This window comes from Pollicipes pollicipes, unplaced genomic scaffold (genome assembly GCF_011947565.3).
Source record: "Pollicipes pollicipes isolate AB1234 unplaced genomic scaffold, Ppol_2.1 Scaffold_2555;HRSCAF=2994_pilon_pilon_pilon, whole genome shotgun sequence".
NCBI classification, from domain to species: Eukaryota; Metazoa; Arthropoda; class Thecostraca; order Pollicipedomorpha; family Pollicipedidae; genus Pollicipes; species Pollicipes pollicipes.
In genome coordinates this window covers 22,478,348-22,503,465 of record NW_023596136.1, presented here as the reverse complement: position 1 = coordinate 22,503,465, position 25,118 = coordinate 22,478,348, and the positions used below count along the sequence as shown (strand labels likewise).

At 58.9% G+C, this 25,118-nt stretch overlaps 1 protein-coding gene across 1 annotated transcript in view; it reads right to left on the bottom strand.

Moving 5' to 3' along the window:
• Positions 1-12,901: 12,901 nt before the first annotated feature.
• Positions 12,902-25,118, bottom strand: part of LOC119099211 (N-acetylated-alpha-linked acidic dipeptidase 2) — a 33,393-nt gene continuing 21,176 nt past the window's right edge. The window contains exons 7-20 of the mRNA XM_037222328.1: positions 23,637-23,820; positions 22,906-22,996; positions 21,539-21,717; positions 20,964-21,086; positions 20,216-20,362; positions 19,676-19,841; positions 19,242-19,337; positions 18,909-19,136; positions 18,547-18,621; positions 16,615-16,740; positions 16,095-16,216; positions 15,412-15,496; positions 14,641-14,733; positions 12,902-14,059 (exon numbers count right to left, since the gene is read on the bottom strand). Coding sequence (XP_037078223.1) covers positions 13,864-14,059; positions 14,641-14,733; positions 15,412-15,496; positions 16,095-16,216; positions 16,615-16,740; positions 18,547-18,621; positions 18,909-19,136; positions 19,242-19,337; positions 19,676-19,841; positions 20,216-20,362; positions 20,964-21,086; positions 21,539-21,717; positions 22,906-22,996; positions 23,637-23,820 — 1,911 coding nt within the window. The 3' untranslated portion in view covers positions 12,902-13,863. The remainder of the gene's footprint in view (positions 14,060-14,640; positions 14,734-15,411; positions 15,497-16,094; positions 16,217-16,614; positions 16,741-18,546; positions 18,622-18,908; positions 19,137-19,241; positions 19,338-19,675; positions 19,842-20,215; positions 20,363-20,963; positions 21,087-21,538; positions 21,718-22,905; positions 22,997-23,636; positions 23,821-25,118) is intronic.

Here is a 25,118-nt window from a genome sequence, read left to right as displayed (position 1 = left end):
TTTGTAAAACAAACAAGTAGCATATACCATTACGAGCAAGTGAACTGAACTGTCTATTTGGCGAAAAACCTGGCTGACATGACCTTCACAAATAGGGCATATGTACTCGTTTGAATAGCAGGTCACAAGTGTCTTTTCGAAACAAATGCCGAGAAATTGGCAGACAAAATGACAAGGGCAAATTGGCGGCCAAGTTTTCATAAAACCAGCTGCTGAAAAATCGGCCACAAGTCAGCACAAGTCCAGCCATTCAAGCACCAAATTCCAGCAGTGAGCTATGCAAGAAAGCCCCGTGCTGGCGATGAAGTGAGATGCTCACGCTCCCTCCCCTCCGCCCCCCCCCCCCCCCCACCCCGCCCTGTCCAGCGATGGCTAATATCCGGGCCTGGTTTAGATCAGCCGGCACCAGCCTGCCCAGCAGTCAGTGGCCACATTTGCACCTGAATCGGCGTGAATGAAGGCGTCGTGGGTGTCATTTAACTTCGCTGCTTGCCAGACGTGGGTGCCGCTTAACTGATTGTGAGACGTGGGTGCCGCTTAACTCCTTGTCAGACTTGAAACCGCTTGGCTGCTTGTCAGTCGTGGCTGCCGCTTAGCTGCTTGTCAGACGTGAGCGCCGCTGGACTGGTTGTCAGATTTGAAGCCGATTAGCTTCTTGTTAGACGTGGATGCCGCTTAGCTGCTTGTCAGACGTGGGTGCCGCTTAACTGATTGTTAGACGTGGGTGCCGCTTAACTCCTTGTCAGACTTGAAGCCGCTTAGCTTCTTGTCAGTCGTGGATGCCACTTAGCTGCTTGTGAGACGTGGGTGCCGCTTAACCGCTTGTCAGACTTGGTGGTTCAGAGATAACACGTGCCCGGCAGAAGCAGTTCACGTGAGAGAGCGGGGCATTGCGTTTGGTATTAGTGGGACGCGATCCGTGACCCTCAGAGCTTTCCGTGACCTATGACTCTGAGGCACAGGTTACGAATTGAACGGGAAGGAGTGGCGCAGACACCTTTGCTCAATACGGGTGGATCAAGGGGCGAGGGCATACCTCCTCCATGGCATGTGTACCATAGTTTGTACATCATATTTTCGACATATTTTTACATGAAATGACGCCATATCCCGTAGCGTGTCCCGCAAGCGGACCTCGGCCCCCTCGTGATCTGCTACCAAATCCAGCCCTGCCAGAAACACCGAACGACTGTGGAGCTCGTGGGGGCTAGAGTGGTTACATTTTATCAAAATGGGCCAGGAGAGTCCAACTGATGTTGCAATTACACACTTCCGTGAATGCTGCAAAAACACTTCAGCGTACATATGCAAGCCCCAGGTTAGTCTGGCTTCAGACCAGAGAAGCCAACATGCTGTGTTCACCCCAATGACGGCGCATCGTTCACTTGACAGGTGTTCAGCTGGTGGCTGCTGTGAAGCCACCAGACTACCACCGCGGCCGGCCGCGAAGCCCGCCCTACCCGCGCTACCCCCGCTACCCGCTGCCCTCGCCCGAGGGTGGCTACAGTCCGCCCGCGTACGGAGCGGCGCCGTTTCGCCGTCCGCCGGTGTACCGCCGGCCCGGGCTGTTCGTCACGCCGCATCCGCCCCTCGGGCCGGCCTCCGCGGTCCGGGCGACGGTGGCGCCCCCCGCCCCGGCGACGGCGGACGCCGCAGCAGTGGCGCCACCTGGGCCGACGACGGCGGCGTCGCCCGCCACGTCGCGAGGGACGGCGACGAAGGACGGCGCTGTCCGCTCCGTGTACTTCCCGACGCCAAACCTGGCACCACGGAAGCCAGCCGAAGAGGACGCGGCGGCGGTGGAGAGAGTGGTGGGAGCTCCGACAGCGCCCGACGCCGAGCCAGCGGCCAAGACGCCGGTAACGGGGCTACCTCGCAAGGTGGAACCAAGCGCTGACCCGAGCGCTGAACCGAGCGCTAAACCGAGCGCTGAACCGAGCGCTGAACCCAGCGCTGAACCGAGCGCTGAACCCAGCGCTGAACCGAGCGCTGAACCGAGTCCTGAACCCAGTCCAGAGCCAAGTCCTGGGTCCAACTCTGGGTCCGTCACGACGCCGGCTCCCTCCTCGACTCCTGGACCTTCTGCCCAGTCATCGCCGCGGCCCGCGGCCCCGCCTCTGCCCCGGCAGCTGCCCCACCCGAGGCCGCAACCCCGGCCGCCAGTGAGCGGTGCTTACCGTCCCGTGCATCCCGCCTACCGCCGCCAGCGAGCCCGCTACTACCCCGGCGCCTACCCCAACCCAAAAGCCTACCCCAGGCCGAAAGCCTACCCCAGGCCGAAAACGTACTTCGCCTCTGCGAAGAGGCCGGTTGTAACGCCGGCACCGACCGTCGCGGTGCCCGCGCCGGCTCGCGCTGCGGCAGGCGACGTGCCGTCTCCCCCTGCGACGGCCACCGCAGCCAGGGTCGATCCGCAGGGCCAGCTATCGAGCCCGCCAGCTTCGGACGTCACGCCAGGGCCGCAGCCTGTCCCCAGCCAGCCGCCGACCAGGGTGACGGTTTTCTCCTCCAGCAAGCCACCAACAGGGGCGACGTCATATGCGTCGCAGGTCGTCCCCAGCCAACCGCCGCCGAGAGTTCCCACACAGCACCGGCCGCAGCCGGTCGTCCCCAGCCAGCCCCAGCCCAGCAGACCAATCTACACGCAGAGCTATGGCTCCACGGACGGCGATGACAGCGGCATCCCAGGTACGTGGTGCCGGCAGCTGTCCTGGCGGGAGAGTGCTCTTTTACCGCATACCCGCTACCAGTTTTATAAAAAAAAGAACCACAATGTATTTCCATTATAAGTCGCACTCTACCGTGTGGACCAAGGCATGCTTTGATTTGACAACACTTCCTTTTCATCACCGGCTTTAGCACCAAAAAAGGGTCTCCGGTTCATGCGTTCAACGACGTGAACTGAAAATGGAGTCAGTTGAAATATCGCGTTGTGAACCTTGCCACAGGTACATGCACACGCACGTTCGCCACCTCAATGCGGCGCTTTATCCGCCGTTGCGTGTGCTTTGCCGTCTGCCCAGAGGCACGCGCGGCAGCTCTTCTCGGACCGGCCCTGAGTGGACTCGCATTAATAGTGGAGGCATCAGTCGTTTTCGGTAGCGTGCTGCGAGAAGTGCTACCTGGCGTCAGTATCATATTGCCAAAAAAAAAACCCAGTCTAGGGATGTCCTATTCTGATTATGAGCACAAGCATATGCTTTATACTGTAATACTCTCTCCAAGCTTAAGCAAACTTTGACAGCCAAAATGGCAGGCTGCTGCAGCGTTGTCATCGCTCATTCTCTCTACAGGAAACTGCCAACGATTGTGGTTTCCAACGGGATGTGGGTGACGTTAATGACTTAACAGGTGTCTCTCTTGACGAATGGTGTAGCAATTACGCTCCCTATTATCATCAGTAGAGTCTTTTCATCTAGATTCACATTCCCGAAATATGGTAGCCTTTGTCGTCCCGCCACATCGTGAAAAACTGCTTGTTCACCTTTTCGGTCCTGACACTGACGCCATTGAAAACACGAGTATGTTAAGGTGCTAAACGCCACGACACGGTATGATGTGACTTTTGGCAATACAAATAACTATCAAAGGTTTCACTCATTAAGCACTCGATAGACGGGCAAAACTAAAAAAATGCGGAATGTTAAATATGGTAGAAGACGGAAATGTGCTGCATGGAGAGTCAACAGCATAAGTAACTTTCCATCCTTCCCCGATGCTGCTGTGATGCAAAGGTTCCTGATAAGCATCGGAGACGAATACAAATCATTAGCATTCTTACCAGACTTGGTCTCAAAACGTGGTTGGTCTAAAAAGCACATGCCTTCGACAATGGCTCTGGAAAGAAAAACCTGGTCTTGCCATGGTTGGTTTGGTTTGGTTTCACCATGATTTTATTTCCGGAATCGGCCTGGAACATGGCCGTCATCCACGGGCCCGGGCTCGGTTCGAGCTGACTAAAGGACGAACTCATCAGTAAAAAATCACCTCCTGTGCCGCGAGCTGATTCAGCTTAGAAAAATGCCTTCGGAGTCATAAGCTGAGCTATATCGTTGTGACTAAATATTAGTCAAATGATAAGTCAATAGTTTACAATACTGAGCTGGGATAACTCACATGACCCGAGTATCAAACATACCAGCCATTTTGAGATAAAAAAGAGCGGTCGACATTGGTATGATGATATCCGATATTAAAAGGTAGCATGTCCAAAAATAGCAGAGCTTTCAGGAAGTGCTCCTTGCACAAATGGTTGAAATTTTTCAAAAAGTTCGCCTCATAAATTTTTTGGTTGAAATGTTTCGCTTTCGCAAATGGTTGAAATGTTTCGCTTTTGCTATAGCATGCCTCATTTTGTATTGTGTCGCAGTGCCGTGTGATTTTGTGTTCTAGATTCATAGCTCAATCAAACGCATGGCTCACATGCTCACTAGCTCATCTATCACTTACAATTTGAGGGCTGCAGATATGCTATACATAATGTGCAATGCACTATAAATTTTCCATCATTTTTATATTCAGTCGTTCATCACAATTACAACTATATATAATATTCCACGCCTACCTGTTTCCTAAACGCTTTCTATACAGTCATTGTAAAATAAACACAAACATTTAAAGCGACTATTAATTAACAAACGACATGCATAAGTCATCCAATGAAGGGCGTGATACAGCTTGGGTTCAGAAAAGAACACGAGCGGCACCTTACATATGCTGTGCTCTAATCTAGTGCTGCTCCACCAGGCACTAAAGTTAACGGCTTTCCAAGCAAACCCAACTGTTAAGCGTAAGCTTACAAACACTGTGCCATGATAGTGGCAAGCAAAACGTTTATAAAATTGAGATTTACGCACCTGACATTTGATATTGCACGCCAATTTTTAGGCGTTTGAACGATCTGAGTTGCTCGTCAATCTATTTGCACATTTTCAGGGTGATGAAAGTATGGTATAGGTACATTTTCAGGGTGATGATAGTATGGTATAGGTACATTTTCAGGGTGATGATAGTATGGTATAGGTACATTTTCAGGGTGATGATAGTATGGTATAGGTACATTTTCAGGGTGATGAAAGTATGGTATAGGTACATTTTCAGGGTGATGAAAGTATGGTATAGGTACATTTTCAGGGTGATGATAGTATGGTATAGGTACATTTTCAGGGTGATGATAGTATGGTATAGGTACATTTTCAGAGTGATGATAGTATGGTATAGGTGCATTTTCAGGGTAATGATAGTATGGTATAGGTACATTTTCAGGGTGATGAAAGGCGCCATTGGAATTCAGCCTCTTGCAAATGCGCTCTGAATAGAATGTAGCTTATTCATTACGTCGACGAATCTCACTGATGAATTGAAGGGATCAGGGCAGAGAGGAAATCATATGCCAACGATCCGGTGACATTGTTTCTAGGATCACCTGTTCATGAACAGCAGCAGCTCTATCCTGCGTTTACGCATCTGTGAGCTCAGTGCTTCGCAAGTGCATGCCCATAGTGCACGCTCATAGCACTGCATGCAGTCAAAACTGCCCACAGCTACGAGCGGGCCGCGGAGCGTCCAACAATCCTTTACGAAAAGTAAGACGGCGTTGTGGTTAAGTGAGCGACCTAACCTGACTCAAAACTACCAAGTGCCTTCGGCAGGCGCACAAGCTTTGCATCCCATAAGCGTAGAAGAACGGCGTTGCCATGTCATGCCACGATGGCATATTCAGTGTTTAAAGCACGAGATAGTGCCACTCGAACCTACATTTACAAACCTCCATTTGCTATTTGACGACGCGCACGGTATTGTTGAACGAAATTAATTTGCTTCTCGCGTCATTTTTCAAAGGTTTTATCTGAACATTTTGAATGGATGGGTTCCTGGGATGAGACCTTACGCTGATCACTGCCTGCTGTGTGAGCCTTGACACCTACAATCCGATCGTGCAGTTCCAGGCCAACGGCAGAATTTGACGGCGGAACTTTAACATGTCGTAATGCTTGGTACGGTCCGTCCTACCCTCTGACGTCACCTGACCTTAAGCGGAACAGCTGCCACCAGCTGCAGGCCATAGCTATGAAGGGTAAATAGCGAGCGTCTAAGTTGACTCGAACCCGCTCCACCACGGCTGGGTGGATCGGAAGGCAGGCGGTCTAACCAACTGAGCCATCTGGACGAACAAATGCCAATGGTAATACGGATTCGGAACTTGGCCATGCGGCCCGATTGCAGTGAACCCCGAGAAGTCTTAAGGTTTATTTGACCGCGGTCTAAAGTTCGTAAGCTTTTTCTCCGTTGGCGGGCGCCCCTTGCACAAAGTGCCACCGCGTTCAAAGGACCGACAGATCTTCCGGGTATCTTGATAATGCAACGGGACAACATGACCAGCGTAGCGCCCCGACGCAGCCGTACCCTCCCGCTAGCAGCGCCCTGTCTGACTGACGCGCTCAGCGCTCTCAGCAGCGCCCTGTCTGACTGACGCGCTCAGCGCTCTCAGCAGCGCCCTGTCTGACTGACGCGCTCAGCGCTCTCAGCAGCGCCCTGTCTGACTGACGCGCTCAGCGCTCTCAGCAGCGCCCTGTCTGACTGACGCGCTCAGCGCTCTCAGCAGCGCCCCCTGACCGAGGCGCTCAGCGCTCTCAGCAGGGCCATCTCTGGCCGGGGCGCTTGGCGCTCTCAGCAGCGCTCTCTCTCTGGCCGAGATGCTCAGCGCTCTCAGCAGCGCCCTCTGGCCGGGGTGCTCAGCGCTCTCAGCAGCGCCCTCTGGCCGAGGCGCTTAGCGCTCTCAACAGCGACCCCTGACCGAGGCGTTTAGCGCTCTCAACAGCGCCCCCTGACCGAGGCGCTCAGTGCTTGCAGAAGCGCCCTCTCTGGCCGGGGCGCTCAGCGCTCTCAGCGGCACCCTCTCTGACCGAGGCGCTCAGCGCTCTCAGCAGCGCCCTCTCTGGCCGAAGCGCTCAGCGCCCTCAGCAGCGCCCTCTCTGGCTGAGACGCTCAGCGCTCGTCCACACAGCCTCGCAAACTGTTTGTACTGTCGTCCACGGCTCATGGCTACCCGCTGACAGACACCATCAAAGTCGCCCGTAGCGAGTGACTATCAAGTCCTAAAAACTGTATCTCCCTGTGTGCTGGCTGGTCGAACGCGGGGCGCGAGCTAAGACCGCCGGCTTATGCATAAACTGAAACCGGTTTTGTCGGAAAAGTCTGTGGACCGACATTACCGACCGACGACCATGTTGCCGAGCTTGAAGAAAAAGGGTCTGATTTCAGGCCGAGCAAACGTGGACTACCCGACGCTGACCGAGGTGCCCTACACGAGCTTCACGTGCGCCGACAAGATACCCGGCTTCTACGCGGACGTCGAGGCCAACTGCCAGGTAAGATAAGACAAGGCAGCTGCGTAGCGAAAGGGTTGGCTCGGTGCGAGACCGAGGTCGAATAACTCACCTTGATCTTTTGGTCAAACCAGTTGTCTGTACTGCGAGGCTTACGTTTGGTATGAAGAATGGTGGCGTGTGGGGAAGAGGGGGGAGGGGGAGGGCGGGGCATCGGACAGAAGCCGGTCGGAACTGGTCGGAAATGGCCGGAACTGGTCGGAACTTAGCGAGGCAGGCTGGGATGCAGAGGTGTGGCGGCCCCTTTGACCTTGTGACGCCGCACCTGTAACCCCGCCCTTGTGACCCTATGACGCACCTCTGTGACTCAGCACCACATGACAAAATGCCGTTGCCCCAGTGACCTCATGTTGCCGCTGTGGCCCGCATCGTCGCCCCGTGACCACGTGTCTCGTGAAGTCTCCCCGTGATCCCCACCGTCACCCTCGTCACCCCGTGCCGCCACCCATGTGACCCCGTATCTCCGCTAGGTCTGGCACTACTGCGGCATCGGGGTGAGCCGCCAGTCCTTCGTGTGCCCAGTCGGCACCGTCTACTCGCAGCGCACGCGCGTCTGCGACTGGTGGTTCAACGTCAACTGCGCAGCTTCCCAGTCGCAGTACGGCATCAATGCTGACCTGTACCGGCCGGCGCCGGCGCCGGCCATCTACGGGCAGCGGCAGCACGCGCGCACCGAACGCGGCCCGCTAGAGCCGCAGCCGTACTCACTCGGACCCCACCGCTACCACGCGCTGCCGCCCTCGGGACACCGCTCCTACTGACCGCCTGCAGGCGCCGCTGCTGGCGGCGGCGGGCATGCTGACGCTGCACGCCGGGCACCGCTCCTACTGACCGCCTGCAGGCACCGCTGCCGTGGACGGCAGGGGTGCTGACGCCACCCGCCGGGTTGCTGATGGGCGCCAGATGGCAGCAGCGTTGCGAGTGCGGCCGGATACCCGCTAGTGGTGGTCGTTTTGTTTGTTACTTTCGTCGAGCCAGGCGATCATGTGGATTTAGTTTTATTGTAAAGTTGTTTGATGCCTTCAAGGTGTGTTTGTGTGTTTGCGATAAACGAGTGAGGGTGGCCGGACAATGTCATTAGTTTTTTGTTTGCAAGCTGTGTAGGATTCAGCCGTCGGTCATGTTTTATAGTTACGTTAGCCTGACTTTGTTTTTGTCTAATGGGTTTCAAAGTGTACGGTTTTAGATTATCGCATACGTTCCGCAGGCGATTGGGATAAAAAAAAAAAACAGCTGGCAAATCGACAGAGGACGGATCGACATGAACTGACACAGACTGACAAAAGACCGACACAGATCATGCGTGATGTACTGATGAATATGTTCTCATGACGCTTTTAGCCGCTGTCTAGATATGATATGTCACTTATTCGCTTATGTCATATCTTTGCAGTATGTGGCTAATTTACGTTAACCGTGAGTGCATGCACGTACATAATAGTATCTACCTTCATATCTCGTCAGCTAATCATTTTCAGCCTGCCTGACCATGCGTCACGTCACGCCTAGCCCGGGACCACGTCACGCCAAGCCCGGAACCACGTCACGCCAAGCCCGGGACCACGTCACGCCGAGCCCGGGACCACGTCACGCCAAGCCCGGACCACGTCACGCCAAGCCCGGGACCACGTCACGCCAAGCCCGGGACCACGTCACGCCGAGCCCGGGACCACGTCACGCCGAGCCCGGGACCACGTCACGCCAAGCCCGGGACCACGTCACGCCGAGCCCGGGACCACGTCACGCCGAGCCCGGGACCACGTCACGCCGAGCCCGGGACCACGTCACGCCGAGCCCGGGACCACGTCACGCCAAGCCCGGGCCTGCGCCGGCAAACCGTCACGCACTGTCCACTTGACTCAATGATGTTGAGCTGGTTTAGGACATCCTGCCATGGATAACGAGTATGTCTCGCCTCGCCCCGTGCCGAAATGATTTAATTTGGCACGTCCACGCTGACTGCCATGACTAGAGATCCTCGGGAGAAGCTTGTGGAAGGGAGGTAAAGGGGGGGGGGGGGGGTACCAAGTCTGGTGGTTTTTCACATTGGCCCTATGGTGCATATCTGTAACCATCTGCAAGTGCACTGTACTTTGGACTCCTTGGGTCCCGAACCCTCTCGCTCCGAAAAACTTCCGGCATTGGTGGCTATCTGCCACTTCCATTTACCGGAAAGCTTTTTGAAACGCCCCGAAAAATGCGGAAGGCAGTATTGATATAAGTTAAGCTTGTTTTTAAAAAAGTGTTTAGTTTAGGCCGAAAAGTTAGAAGCCATAATAATATAGCTATAAACATAATGTAATAAGCTTCAGCTTGGATGCAGGAAGGAGTTCCAGTCCCTTCTCAGCCATAGCGCGCCAGGTCGATTCAGGCCGTTATCAGGGACGACGAAAACGAGGATTAGCTGGAGAAGCTAGCCTTTCGTTGATAACATTAGCCTTATCGTGTTGCATGGGTGGAAAAGACGTACATGTGGCGTCTACTGATTCCCATCTTGGAGGTTTGCTATCACCGGCATCCATCCTTTGTGTCCTGGAATTTGTTTAACGTAATGGGTCCCCTCAGATAATTGTACTCTAAGAATGCCGAGCAGCCTACCAGTCTTAACTGTTCAGTTAGCTGCTGTCTTCCTGTACAAACTACACAACAACGCAGGTCGCAGCAAAACGATAGGTTCGCCCTCCCAGTCATCAACCATTGTTCAAAAGTTACGACCATGCATGCTACGTGTTCTAAGCTAAATACACCAGTACAAGTTTGACATCGTATTTGCCTGCGTGTGAGCTGACGCAATATATTTATGTGAATTACGCGGTTCTTGACAGACTGTGCACGTTAGACAGCCAAGGGGTTGGCACACGCCAGCTGGTTTTACGGGTCGATTTCACATACGCAAAACAACACGGGGTCAATCCCACCTAGTTCAGGTCCGGGGCAGCTTCAGCCACCTATTCCTTTCCCCATACGTTACGGATTCTGGCGCAAGTCAAGTCATGGTAATGAACGCAGCTCGAGCCAAACAAGGTTATGCTGCGTGTTTGATTGATGCACGTAGTTTTCGCCATGCATACAGTGTGACGAAGCTGGAAATGAAGGCACCGCGCCGCGTACTACGCAAGTCAGTAGAGCTGGAACCGTGATTGAGGTTGCCACTGCTTGCAACATGCAACATCTTGGCATCATCTACAAGTCCAGGGGATACAATTTGAATGAAATGGAATATTGATCTAGTAACGTCTGGTTTCACTCCTTGTTTGGTGAGGTGGACGAGGCTCTGAATAAGATGCTCAATACCGCCAGAAACGCTGTACACGAATGCCACACCCCGGTAAGTCATCATCTTGACTGGCGAGAGGCAAAAACAAAACAAAACAAAACAAAGAAAAAACACTAAGCACGGCCGGAGTTGAATCACCAGGGCGTTTTTACCGCTGTCCACACAGCTATCGTCGCAAAGTTTGCAGAACAGTTTCAGGACACATCCATCACTAATGCATGACGTGCTGTGTGTCGTTGGCTTCGTGACCTCCTGCGTCACAACACCGTGGCCTCTCACCAATCCTTACCGCAAATATGGATCGACGCCTTCGGTTAACGCCGCGCACTTGGCGTTCCCCTGTCGCCGGCATCCGATGACGCCATGCTGGCTGCGTTCCGACCTTTGCTGCGGCGGCGCGCGTGAGAAAAGCGCCCGTCGAGCACACAGGCTCGCCGGCCGCGTCCGATACCGCGTCCGGCCGCGTCATCCGATCAGAACGCCGGCCGTCGTCAGCAGCGCCGAGCTCGGCTATCAGGCTCGGGCGGCGCCCGGTCCCGCGGGCCACGCCGGCGCTCACTGACGACAAAGCCCTCTGCCAGGCACCATGTGGCGTGTCCTGCTCCTGGCGGCGATCGGCGGCGCGTCCGCGGCGGCCACGACGTGGGCGGCGGCGGCCGACGGCTGGCCGCTCTCTGCGCCGCTCCTGGGTGGTGTGCTTAACACCTCGTGCGTGGCAAACTCCACCTGCAACACATACAGCAGCCGCTCCGTCTGCCAGCTGAGCGGCGCCAGCGGCGTGTGCGCGTGCGCGCTGCCAGCATACCCCTTCGCGGACCTGACGCACGACGTGTGCCAGCGTTGGCCGGGCGGCGGCGACGACCCCTGCCTCAGCGACCTCGACTGCTGGCGCAGCGACACGCTCTTCTGCAACGCCAGCGTCGCAGACGCCAACAGCACGTGCGCCTGCCCTGAGAGCGCGCCCCTCTTCTACAACAACACGTGCTACGAGGACGTGCCCGACTACGAGAACGGCGCGTGCGTGGACACGGAGCAGTGCCGGGCGGCGTTCGGTGCGCACGCCGCGTGCGGCGCCGTCGCCGGCCAGGCGCAGCCCGTCTGCCGCTGCACGGACGGCGCGCTGTTCGTGAGCGGCGCGTGCTGGCTGCAGCACGGCCTGCACGAGCCATGCCAGCAGACGCACGAGTGCCGCGTGCCGTTCTCCGCGTGCGAGGATGGGGAGTGCAACTGCCAGGCCGGCTGGCGTGAGCAGCTGGAGGAGCGCACGCAGACATTCGTCTGCGTGGCCGGCGGCTCGCTGTTGGCAGCGCTGCCGCTGATGCCGCTGCTCCTGCTGGCGGCGGCGCTCGGGCGGCTGTAGCACCGCTGCAGCGCCGGACAGCGCACCGTCGCGCCGGCTCAGCCGTCGCCTGCCGGCTGCAGCTCCGACGACAGGAGATGCACACGGATGTAATCATTCGATGCAGCTACGATGCAGCTCTTATCACTCGGCTGAAGCGATGTCTCCATCGAAGACACCCCTCCTCCTGTTGTCTGGGTCATCTGCGTGAACGCGTAGCAATGTGCCTCTTCACTATACTGTGTCAGCCGGCCACGGTTATATGTACCCGACGATTGTGAGGTATACTTGTCAGGACAGGCCAAGGAGCCCAGTAGTGCTCTTCGTCTTCTTTTTGAATCATAGACTCGATCACTTGACTGCATTCTTGGCCACTGCACTCTTCATACCTGGCGTTACGGAGCCGTGCCTCAGGTTACCAGACTATCCTCTACTCAGGCTGCACGTACGAGCAGCGCAGGCGATGGTACCGACACTGTCGACGTTCTTTGCTTAATGCTCCATCCAATAAACACGTGAGAACGAGACGGGAACTTCTTCATCGAAGGCCGTGCTGCGTACGTGAGCGGGAACGCCGACGACGGCGGCCATTTAGATGTCCAGACGCCGCAGCGTCCGCCGGGTCCCCCACGCCGAAGTGGAGCACACGCCGACCTGAACTATTCCGCTCGCATCTCTCCCCCAAACAAGGTATAAGCGGGACAAACGGGAGAGCCTTGCGAGCCAGCAATGCGCGTGCTTCCAACGCACCACGTAATAACCGCAGCCACACTAGCATTCCCATACCGGGATCTGGTACATTTTCCCCCATACTACATCGCTCGTCGGCAGGTGCCGGGAACAACCCCGCCGCCGTTCTGCACTACACCTCGGGCCGGTGGGAATGAAACCCAATGCCAAATGAAAACCCTTTATTAGTCGCATACAATTAGTTACAATTGCTTCACTGACCAGCAACACAACGGCCGAGGCATCGCCTCCATTAGGTACGAAAACGCGGTCGCGCGGGAAAAAGCAGACTCGCGAGTTCATAAAACTGTATCAAGGCTACAATCGTGCACATCGCGAGGTACACAACACAGCGCACATTTGCAGCAAAGATCTTCATATCAACGCACGCCTTGAACGCTTGCGAGAATGCCCCTGGCCATCTATGAATAGCGGGCTCTTCAACACCCGTAAGCCAGTCATCCTGTTATTCAGTAGCGTTGGACGTCGCATGGCGCATTGTGTGAAAAGGCACCTGGCGACGAGAACCAGACGTCCGGTTCTTACGTATGTATGCTGGAAGTCCGACGGTACCACAACATGACACGCTCGCAGTTATTGTTACATCAGAAGCCCTTACAAAATGCAGGAGCCCTTTCACATGCACTTCGTAAAAGCAGCTCCAGATCCTCAACCGCCTCGATATGTGGTTGCAAGCGATGGTTTCTCGACATCACCCGTCCTAGAAAGGCGCATACCCAGCGACCCGCACGCGCAGCTGCACAACCTGCCACGCTCTTTGATATCACAGTGGATCGTGGACTGACAGGCACTCACCTCAGTTGTACCGCGTATTGCATGAGAAGGCGTCGTTACGCCACGCCCATTCCTACCACAACCACGCGCCGGGCCCTCCAAAGCCCTCGCATCAGCACCGACACGACACACGCCTGGGAGCCAACTCAGAGACTGGCACTTGCCTCCCACCAGCCGGCCACCGCTCCCGACCGATAGATGCACGGCTGCTCCCCGGCCGCGACACGCCACTCCACACAGCGCTTCCCTGCGCGGAGACACCCGCCGCCTGACGACGGCGGCGTTGCTGTGGGGCGCCGGCACCGGCGCCGCCGGTGGCCGGTGGCCGGGCGGCGCTACACGTCCTGCGCCAGCCCGTGCGCGGCGCTCCCGATCAGATAGCTCAGTACGGACACGTGCTGCCGGATCTTCTGCCAGCGGGCGGCGCGCTCCTTGGCCGGCAGCTCCTCCACTCCGTGCAGCAGGTCCACCAGCCCCGGGAACGTCACGCCCGTGTAGCCGTCCAGCGAGCTCGGCGAGAAGATCACGTGACTGCCAGGGGAGTAGCGGAGTCAGACACGTGACTGCCAAGGCAGCGGGCCGAGTCAGACACACGACACAGACACAGACACAGACACACGCCGTGGGAGCAGTGAAAACCGCCAGTGAGTGCACGCCGTTTTTAGGCTTTGACCGCAAGACCTGCGTCAGCTGACTCCTCTCAGCTTTCCCCCAATAGGAAACGCATTCGATATAATGTCCATCTGCATGACCCAACTCTGCTCAGCGGCTGCCGGAGCACGATGTGCTGAAAGATCTCATTTCACTCAGTATGCCAAGCTATATGCGACGCAAAGGCGGGCAATCAATTTCACAAAAGCAAAAGCAATACGAGGCATTTCATTACCCACGCCTTACGTCGCAAGCCTATCATTGCCCACTTGAAACAGCGCAATGAAACCATCAGCATTCAGCACATCAAAAGACAAGTAGCCGAGACCAGCCAGCGCCCAGAGTCAGCCCCACACGGCCCGCGCGGTGGGCGGCCGGTTGGAGGCGCTCGGGCCAGACTGGGCGCCGACCCAGCTCCGAGTGTCGCCGCAGTCGGCCGGGCGCACAGGCCGGCGACGTACTTGAATTCGGGCCGGTCGGGGAGGCCGTGCGGGTCCACGAACGACCGCTCCACGCCCATCAGGATGTCGTTGGCCTGCCGCACTGCCAGCGGACTGCAACAGCGGCGCCGGCCGTCAGCCGCCGCCACCGAGACCCGTCGCAGCCGCCACAGCCGCCACATCCGTCACATCCGTCACGTATGCCACATCCGTCCCAGCCGCCGCAGCCGCCACACTCATCACAGCCGCCACGTCCATCACAGCCACCACAGTCGCCACGGCCGCCACATCCGTCACGGCCACCGCAGCCGCCACACCCATCACGGTCGCCACGTCCATCACATCCGTCACATCCGTCACAACTGCCACATCCGTCCCAGCCGCCGCAGCCGCCACACCCATCACAGCCGCCACGTCCATCACAGCTGCCACAGCTGCCACATCCGTCACAGAAGCAGCTGGTTGACACGCCTCCCAAGGAGATGACGACGAAGACAGCACGCACAGGCCACAGTACGGGCCAACTCGACCCATCACACCCGACTCGATCACACACCGGAAGGGTGCTGGCTGACCGCCACTAGGCTCCAAATACACAGAGACGGACAGCTGCAGCCTTTCCGCGTCTAGTACCGTCACCCAGCCAAGCTCGGTTATGGCTGGAATGATGCCGAATTTAGCGCAGACAGCACTGTATATTTTTTTAGAATTGGCGCCTGTTTTCTGATTTTTTAAAGCTACACCACGCCCGCCCTGTAGTGGGGAGAGGCACCCAGAATGGTCATTACTCACTTGTCTAGATCCAGCAGTCGCAGGAAGTGGTCATGGAAGTGGGACGCCGCCTCGGCGAAGTCATCGATTGCGGCTTTGACGTATCCTGAAAAACGCAACTCCTTCCTGATTCTACCCGTGAGGTTATCGACAAGGTCACGGCTTATTTGTACATCTACAGCTCATCATTCCTGCAGTCAGAACGCGCGTCAAGCGTAGCTGACTTCTTGACGCCACAACTGATGCACCCTCGTTTCAACGGGTCAGCAGCATTGTCAGTGAACACAACCGCCAGACGACATGCTTCGGTTACGGCGAGTTTTGTCGGCAAACACAAATGCCTATCCTCGTGAGAATTCGGCTGCTGCTGACATCTGCGCCTTAGGCACGAAAGCTATAGCGGCATGTCCTGTGTCTGTGAGCCCACCGCGTGCTTAGCACCAAACCATCACTACCACCGAGCCACCAATGTCCTTAACACCAATCCACCACTACACCGAGCCAACATGTCATTAACGCTAAGCCAACATGTCCTTAACGCCAAATCACTGCTACCACCGAGCCCACCACGCCCTTAACGCCAATCCACCACTACCACCGAGCCCACCGCGTCCTTAGCACCAAACCATCACTACCACCAAGCCAACCACACCCAGACCTGCTGGGGGTAGGGAAGAGGCGGGGTGGGGTGGCGGGGTACGTACGCAGCGAGGCGCCATTCTCCTCCAGCAGCGCGCCGAACGTGGTGTGCACCGTCTCGAACGACTTCTGCAGGTAGGTGGCGTAGTTGACCACGTTGAACGGAATCACCGGGTCGTCAGCCAGCCTGCAAGCACGGCCGTCTGAGCGGTCGGTCCCGACCAGCCTCACGAGACCCGCCCGCGTGCGGCGGCCGCAGCCGGCTCGGGACGGGCGCGTGACGCCGCCAGGCTGAACAAAACAGGCGTCAAGCGCCGACCCACTGATCGCGAACGCATTAGGATACAACGCCTGACCGGATCGGCGGTTTGTTTCGCCGTTTCACGACTGCCGTTCGCAGCGAGGTTACCTCGTCACCCCCGCGCCATCGAAAGCACAGCCCAGCCTCATCCAGCTTTCACGACGTGAGCAGCGAACGATACAATGCCGTGTGCGACACCGCCAGCTGCCGCCTCCGTAACTCGGCCCATCGCCCGTCGTGCTCTACCGCTCTGCGGAGCCCGTGACGCGCGCCGGTCCACTTACCGTCGGGCCATCTCGCCCCACATCTTGGCGACGGCGGCGGTGAAGTGCAGACCGCGGTCAGCCAGCTCCGTCACCAGAAAGTACGTCTCGTACAGCGTGTGGTACATGGAGTAGGTGCGCTTTCTCCTGCCGGCGCCGGCGCGAAGTTCACGTCACGCCTCGCTCCCGTTCGGCTCGGGCAGGGACACTGCCCCGCTCCCATCCGGCTCGGGCCGGGACACTGCCCCACTCCCGTCCGCTCGGGCCGGGACAATGTCCTGCTCCCGTCCGGCTCGGACCGGGACACTGCCCCGCTCCCATCCGGCTCGGACCGGGACACTGCCCCGCTCCCGTCCGCTCGGGCCGGGACAATGTCCTGCTCCCGTCCGGCTCGGACCGGGACACTGCCCCACTCCCGTCCGGCTCAGGCCGAGACAATGTCCCGCTCCCGTCCGCTCGGGCCGGGACAATGTCCTGCTCCCGTCCGCCCGGGCCGCGACACTGTCCCGCTCCCGTCCGCTCGGGCCGCGACAATGTCCTGCTCCCGTCCGCTCGGGCCGCGACACTGTCCCTCTCCCGTCCGCTCGGGCCGGGACAATGTCCCGCTCCCGTCCGCTCGGGCCGGGGCAATGTCCCGCTCCCGTCGGGCTCGGGCCGGGACACTGCCCCCGCTCCCGTCCGGCTCGGGCCGGGACACTGCCCCGCTCCCGTCCGCTCGGGCCGGGACAATGTCCCGCTCCCGTCCGCTCGGGCCGGGACAATGTCCTGCTCCCGTCCGGCTCGGGCCGGGACACTGCCCCGCTCCCGTCCGCTCGGGCCGGGACAATGTCCCTCTCCCGTCCGCTCGGGCCGGGGCAATGTCCCGCTCCCGTCGGGCTCGGGCCGGGACACTGCCCCGCTCCCGTCCGGCTCGGGCCGGGACACTGCCCCGCTCCCGTCCGGCTCGGGCCGGGACACTGCCCCGCTCCCGTCCGGGGGCCGGGACACTGCACTGCACTCACAGCTTTGCTGCAACACCGCCCTATGCCGGCGACAGGGCGGCTGACAGAAAACAGGGATGGAATGACACTGCTACTGCCTCGGAGCTATTCAACTGCATGTCTGTACAGCGAGAAACTTTATAAACAATACACCCTGCACTCAATGAGCGGTCACAATACGGACCCCCACAACCCACATGATATTACAATGGACAGAACATTAAGTCACAAACCATGACCAGTGAGCGTAAGATCAAAGCAGGCGAATGTGCTGATGCAAACGGGGATTTTGGACCCGATGAAAACTAGAGCCAATTTACGCCGATATTAGTGCAAGTAGAACCAAACCGAGATATCTGGTTCTGACCGTCGTCATGTTTTTATCTATCACACCTGCAAACCAAAGCCGAAATCAAAATGTACCCATCACCTGGAGCAAAAAGGTAACGATGCCCCTCTATAGCATCACCGCAAGACGGACCGTCACCTGCGGTGGCTCGCGCACCATGCAAACGGACGACCAACGGGCGGGGAGACGCCCGGCACGCGTCGTTAGTTAAGGGCAAAACAGGCACTCGGACCATAAGCGAAGCCTTGTAAAATTCAATGCGGAGGGCGGGGCTCTCTCTCTCTCTCTCTCTCTCTGTCTGTCTCTCTGTCTCTCTGAACTGAGCTCCCACCAAGGGTGGAAGTTGTCATTTTTAACACTTGGTGCAATTGCTATTTCTTAGTCAAACAGTGAGCACGTCAGCACAATCAATGGTAGTCGAAGGCCCCTGCCGGAGGAACAAGGCTCCGCCCATGATCCCTGGGATGCACACCGCTGCCGGGCGCGCTACCACGGCGTCGGACGCCGCGCCGGCACATGGCGTGCCCATGCAGCGGGAGGACGTGCGCCGCCCGCCGGCCGACAGCCCCCGACGGGTGCCGGCTGGCCCCGCGTCCGCCCGGCCCAGTCACCTTAGTATAGTACCGGTGGTCCGTGCTGGGGATGCCCTCCACAGTCAGGAACTGTTTGTAGTCGCTGCCCTTGCCCGGCAGGGGCACCCTGCAGGCCCAGAGCGCGTCAGCCCGGTCCGGGTCTGGGTCGGGGTCTGGGCCTGGGTTTCGGTGTCGACCTCGGTCTAGGTCTCGATTTCGGTCTGGGTCTGGATCTCAGTATCGGTCTGGGTCTGGGTCTGGGTCTGGGTCTAGATCTCAGTCTCAGCCTCGGTCTCGGTCTCGGTCTCGGTCTCGGTCTCGGTCCCGGTCCCGGTCCCGGTCTCGGTCTCGGTCTCGGTCTCGGTCTCGGTCTCGGTCTCGGTCTCGTTCTGGGTCTGGGTCTCAGTTTCGGGCTCGGTCTGGATCTCGGTCTCGGTTTCGGTCTGGGTCTGGGTCTCAGTCTCGGTCTGAATCTCGGTCTCAGCTTCGGTCTGGGTCTGGGTCTCAGTTTCGGCCTCGGTCTGGATCTCGGTCTCGGTTTCGGTCTGGGTCTGGGTCTCAGTCTCGGTCTGGATCTCGGTCTCAGCTTCGGTCTGGGTCTGGGTCTGGGTCTCAGTCTCGGCCTGGGTCTCGGCTGAGGTCCTGGCCGGAGAAAGAGCCCCGGCCGGGATCAGGGCCATGCGATGAGGCTGGGTCGGCTCCCGGCGGCACGACGTCCAGGCTGGGCCGCGGTTGGCTTTTACTCACGCTCCGACACTTACGTCGTAGCACACGTCGACGGCGGGTATGCCCTCGTTGTGGATGAAGCCCTTGTGGTCGCTGCCATCGCCTGGTACGTTGACACTAACGACAGACACCGCACGCCTGCTGAGCCACGACGAGCAACGGGCCAACGAAACGGCGGACACAATTCCGGCGTCCAGCAGAACGAGTGCAAAATCAAGGAGCAGCACAACGCACTAAAAAAAGCACGAGCGCAGGCATGCCGCCGGCACTGCTGCCGCTCCTGCCGCGGAGCCTCGCATGCCACCCTGCCGTACGACCCGCCATGGCGGTCTCTCGGTGAGCGACAGCGGTGGTGACCTGGGACCGGAGCGCCGGAGCGCCGGAGCGCCGGAGCGCCGGAGCGCCGGAGCGCCGGGGGCGGAGCGCCGGAGCACCGGGGGCGGAGCGTCACTCACGCCGGCAGGCCGGTCTCGTTGTCGAGCCGGTGCAGCAGCCAGGTGTCGTAGACGGTGCGCCGGCCGGCCGCCACCTCGGCCGGGTTCGGGTTGGCCACGGCGCGCGCCGACTCGAACAGCAGGTCGTGCAGCAGCGGCACGCCCAGCGCGCGCAGCGTCTCGTTGCCTGGCGGCGCGGGCGGGCCGGCGGCTCAACACAGCGCACTGCCGGCCGGCCGAGCCCGGCGGCACGACCGGTGCCGTTCGTAGCGCATGCCGCTTCGGATCTCGGTGCGACTCTCAAGCATTGCGCAGGCACGTCCTCAAGCCCTATTCCACGCACTGGCCGAACAGTTACACCCGTCCACGACGGTACAACCGTTCTTACCGCTTCACCATTACAACGACCGACACTGACGGGCATTCAAAATGAACTGATGAGCAATGCACGCTTCTGACGCTACGTGCTATGTCAGCTCTCTGTGGGCAGCGTCCGAGGCTACGTATGCCAGCGGGGACAGTCACAGCCGCCGCCGACCGACAGGCCGGCCCGCCGCCTACCGTTTATCGTGAGGTCGACGTTGAGGTAGGCGATGGCGCGCGCGGCCAGCTGCTGGCGCCGGTGCTGCACCCACTCAACGGAGCCCACCAGGCCGTACTCCTCGGCGCCCCAGCTGCAGAAGACAATGGAGCGGCGCGGCCGCCAGCCTGCGGACGGCCGGGCGTCAGGGGGCCGCGCCCGGGAGCGGCTCCCAGGAGTCGCCTGGGAGCGACCGGCGCCGGCGGCTGGCTCTGCCAGCGGCGTGCGCTCCCGGAGAGAGAGGGGGGGGGGGGGGAGGGAGGAGCGGAGCTCGGGGAGGCCGTCCCGCACGTCACCGCCCGGCCGCCAGTCGCGACCAGGCGTGCGCGCACACGGTGCCCGACCGGGTCAGCAATCCCTGGCCGTCGCGTCCCCAGCGTCAGACGTCGACCGATCGCCGTCGCCGCTGCAGCACACGCCAGTGTTCATCTCGATGTCTGTCCGCAGGCAGGTTGTCCCCAGCTAGCTCTACCAGCCCAGTCACCCCACAGCACTGTCAGAACTCACCACTTCAAAATATGCTCACGACTACGAGAGCTCAAAATCACACACATGAGGTCGGTAACTGTCCGCATAAGTACTCAAAAACTCACAATGCCCGGAAGCCAGAAGTTCAGGGCCTTCCTTGCCTCTATCAAACCTTCCCATCTGTGCTGACAGGCTGGCCTTTCACGATCACTCTGCCGGCGGACCCTCCTCATCTGCCTCCGTCCCCGGACGGCCCCTCACCCGTGTCCTTGCGCAGGTTGGCAAGCACGCGGCTGAGCTCCAGCATGGCGGCCGTGCCGGAGGATGGGTCGATGGCGCCGAAGATCCACGCGTCGCGATGGTTGCCCACCAACACGTACCGGTCTGTCGGGAGGGACACGCTACAAAGGCCGGGAGACACGCTGCGGAGGCCGGCAGAGGCCGGGAGACAAGCTACATGGGTCGAGGAGACACCCTACAAAGACCGGGAAGTCAATGTACATAACCCACGGGAGTCACGCTACTGGGCTCTACAAGGACTGGAGAGACACGCTACAGGGGCCGCCCCGCGCCTCCCCAACCGTCCAGCCAGCCAGTCAGTCCACCCCACCACGGCCCCAGACAACACACGACTGTGCACAGCCGGTGGAAGTGTCCACAAAACACTCCAGCAGAGGCGACGCGTCCTGTCTACTTCCGTCCTCCCGGGCATCTGTCTGACATGCCACAGGTCCTAAGCCGCCGCTCACAAAAGGACTGAGCTTTCCGCGACAAATGCCATTGCCCGCCGCCGCGGTCGGGCCGGGGTCGCGCTGGTACGCCTGACCACCACCCACCGGGTTCCTCGTAGCCGCGCAGCGTGGCGATGACGTTGGTGGCGTTGGCACGTCGGTTGTGTGTGTGGATGTCAAGCTGGACCGTCCAGTCGGGCCGCGCCGGGCCAGGGCCCAGGCCGTAGGTCAGGTTCAGGCCGCCCACCCAGTCGGCCGGCGCCGCTGCTGTCGGCGGCATCAGCCTGCGCACAGGCGCACAGTGTCACGTCAGCCTGCGCACAGACGTACAGTGTCACATCAGCCTGCGCACAGGCGTAACAGCGTCACGTTAGCCTGCGCACGGGTATACAATGTCACGTCAGCCTGCGCACAGGTGCACAGTGTCACGTCGGCCTGCGCACAGACGCACAGTGTCATATTAGCCTGCGCACAGGCGTACAGTGTCACATCAGCCTGCGCACAGGCATACAGTGTCACACCAGACTGCGCGCAGGCGTACAGTGTCACGTCAGCCTGCGCACAGGCGCACAGTGTCACGTCGGCCTGCGCACAGACGCACAGTGTCATATTAGCCTGCGCACAGGCGTACAGTGTCACATCAGCCTGCGCACAGGCATACAGTGTCACACCAGACTGCGCGCAGGCGTACAGTGTCACGTCAGCCTGCGCACAGGCGCACAGTGTCACGTCGGCCTGCGCACAGACGCACAGTGTCATATTAGCCTGCGCACAGGCGTACAGTGTCACATCAGCCTGCGCACAGACGCACAGTGTCACGTCAGCCTGCGCACAGACGCACAGTGTCATATCAGCCTGCGCACAGGCGTACAGTGTCACATCAGCCTGCGCACAGGCGTACAGTGTCACATCAGCCTGCGCACAGGCGTACAGTGTCACATCAGCCTGCGCACAGGCGTACAGTGTCACATCAGCCTGCGCACAGGCGTACAGTGTCACATCAGCCTGCGCACAGACGCGCAGTGTCGTATGCGCCCCAACACAGGCGCACAGCACCACGACGAGACACGGACAAACGGCACGGCACAAGTCGGACCACAGCAGCACACCAGCTGGCTCTATCACATGGACTAGCCGTCCACGGGCCCAGGAGGGGGACGGTGGGGGACTCTTGTCTCTCCCTGCAGGCGCCAATGGCTGAAAACAGCCCGATGTGCATCGTTGAAGAAAACATATTGCCCAAAAGCCAGAACACTAAGCCGAGAATAAACAGCAAGCACAAGAGTAGACAGACAGCTGCGTCTGGCCACGGCCTCTGGAGGCATTATGGTTGCGATAGCCAAGGACCGCGGTGCGCTGCGATATCGGAATAAAAGGGAACTATGGAACCCAGAGTTTCCATGTAACGTCATAGGAGACGCATGTTTAAGGCAACTGGAGGGCACAACCCCGCACCCTGGCGCCGGCCTCACCGGAGCAGCTGGTAGGCGTCCTCGGCGCTGATTGGCTGCACGGGAATCCGGGGCAGGGTCGCTTCCGACTCGTTCAGCCGAAACGCGCCCTCTGTCGGCGACGAACGGCGCGTCAGCCACGGCCGCCAGTCGCAGTGGACAGGACGGCGAGAGACTGCTCCCCGCCGGGCGCGAGACGGCCCGGCGGGGAACAACGCTGGGGCGGCGCGTCCAGGGCGCGAGACGGCCGGGCGGGGAGCAGCACTGGGGCGGCGCGCACACGGGCAGCACGACGGAGCTTCAGTCTAGCGGGACCGCACCGGCACACGCCGCCGGGCCACCCAGACGCTCCTCGGCGGACGGCGCCTCCGTCGCGACATCGAATCGCGCGAGAGAAGACGGCCGGCGCGCCACCGTTTGTGTGCCGTGTCCGGACACAGATACAGAAGACACACCACGGACCGCCACAGACACGTGATATGTCCGGGGTTTGGGAGAAGCACGGCTCACGGTTCAAGCGTGGCCATCCGGCAGGGGTCCGTTTCAGTATTGGTAATGGAGCGTAAGTGGATCTTCGCCTGCGTCAATAAGACCCAATCTATACTCGCTATCGAGGCGTCAGTAAATCCCGCATAGGTAAGTGGATCCCCGCCCAGGTCGGTCCCGGGGAGCCAAAGGATCTCCATCCCGATCGGTATCGATGAGTCAGTGCAGTGCTTGGAGTCGGCGCCGCGGTGCGGGCGGCCCCTCACCGATGGACGGGTACAGCGGTGTGAGCGGGTCGCCGGTGCCGGAGAAGATGGTACCCAGCTGGGCGCCGCCGGCCGGCAGGTACACCGTGTCCGGGTAGACGGCGCCCAGGCCGTCCGGCGCTGAGTCGGCCGGGTCGCTGTACAAGATGAGGCCGGCGCAGCCCAGCTGCTCGCACATCGCCACCTGTCGCCACCCCGGACCAGCCGTCAGCACCGCAGCCGGGGCGCACACGCCCGCGGTCGGGGTGGCGCGGCGGCCCGCGGCGCCGCCGGATCCAGGTGCGGAATAGCGGTCGGGTACACAGGCCGGTATGCCTTTAAATCACCTGTGAGGAGTCGGAGCCGGATCGTGCCACAGTGCCGTGTGGCGACCTTGCTTGCGCCGGGCTGGGGTTGTTCGTGAACTTTGGGTCGTCGAGGGCTATGCAAAGGCAAACCGAACTGTGTTCTCGACATAGTGAATTTGGTTAGTTGAACACAAGCATAGTATCTTAGGTGGAATAGAGCCCATATCGACATGTCGACACAAAAAATCTTTTCGTGGATCCTGTTAGTTTGGCTGCTAGAATAAGCAGATCATTGCCTTTTTATAAGCAAGATAATAGAACTGATTCGTTCTCGAGTCAGTCATCAACGAACTATGAAAACGTCTGTCTTTTACTTAGCAAAAGAGTAGCTTATTTCTCCATGGAATCGCCGTCTGGTGTATCTCCCATATCCCATGACCTGTTCACACATAGCCTGCATAAAGGGGGGTAGAGCACCTCACAATGCGCATAAGTCGGCTGTCTGCCAGCGACGATAGCAATGCCGTTGCCAATATACAGCTGAAATACTAGTGGCTGACGAACCCTCAACTGCTGAAAAATCGTCGTCATTGCTCTTTCAGCTTCTTGTGGACACGGGCATTTTCATGTAGTAATCTGAGTCGTGCCCAAAGAAAAATGCGTGCACCATGGCCACCTCCCCCCCCCCCCACACACAGAAAAGCAAGGCACTGGCACACTTACTTCGTAGGGGGAAACCATCAACATTCACCAGCAAAGCAACAGAAGGATTACGTACATTTAAGTGCACGTCATTGGAAAGAAAGACGGGATTTATCTACTGCGATATGATACGCCACGGCTGCAGCATGAATGAGACTTATGCCTTTAATTATTTTTGATGAAAAAAAAAATTATCCCGAATGGTTTGTGTGGGTGACTTCGGATTCAGAGTACCTGCTAAGCATAGCTTGTTGCGTGTACCCCGAACCCACCATCCAAGCGTGCCGTCCAGTTCAACAGCTAATTTTGCCTCCGCCCTTTCGCCAGACAGGAATGCGGAGGGTTTTACGTGCCGCACAATGCTGCGACACGGCCGCCTCGGGTCTGGGTTGAACCTCGTTGACCAGTTGCCAGCAGGCCTTTCCATTTCAGTCGGGTTTAACAATGCGCCCACTCTGGGACTCGTACCCAGCGCCGCTAGATTACGAGTCCA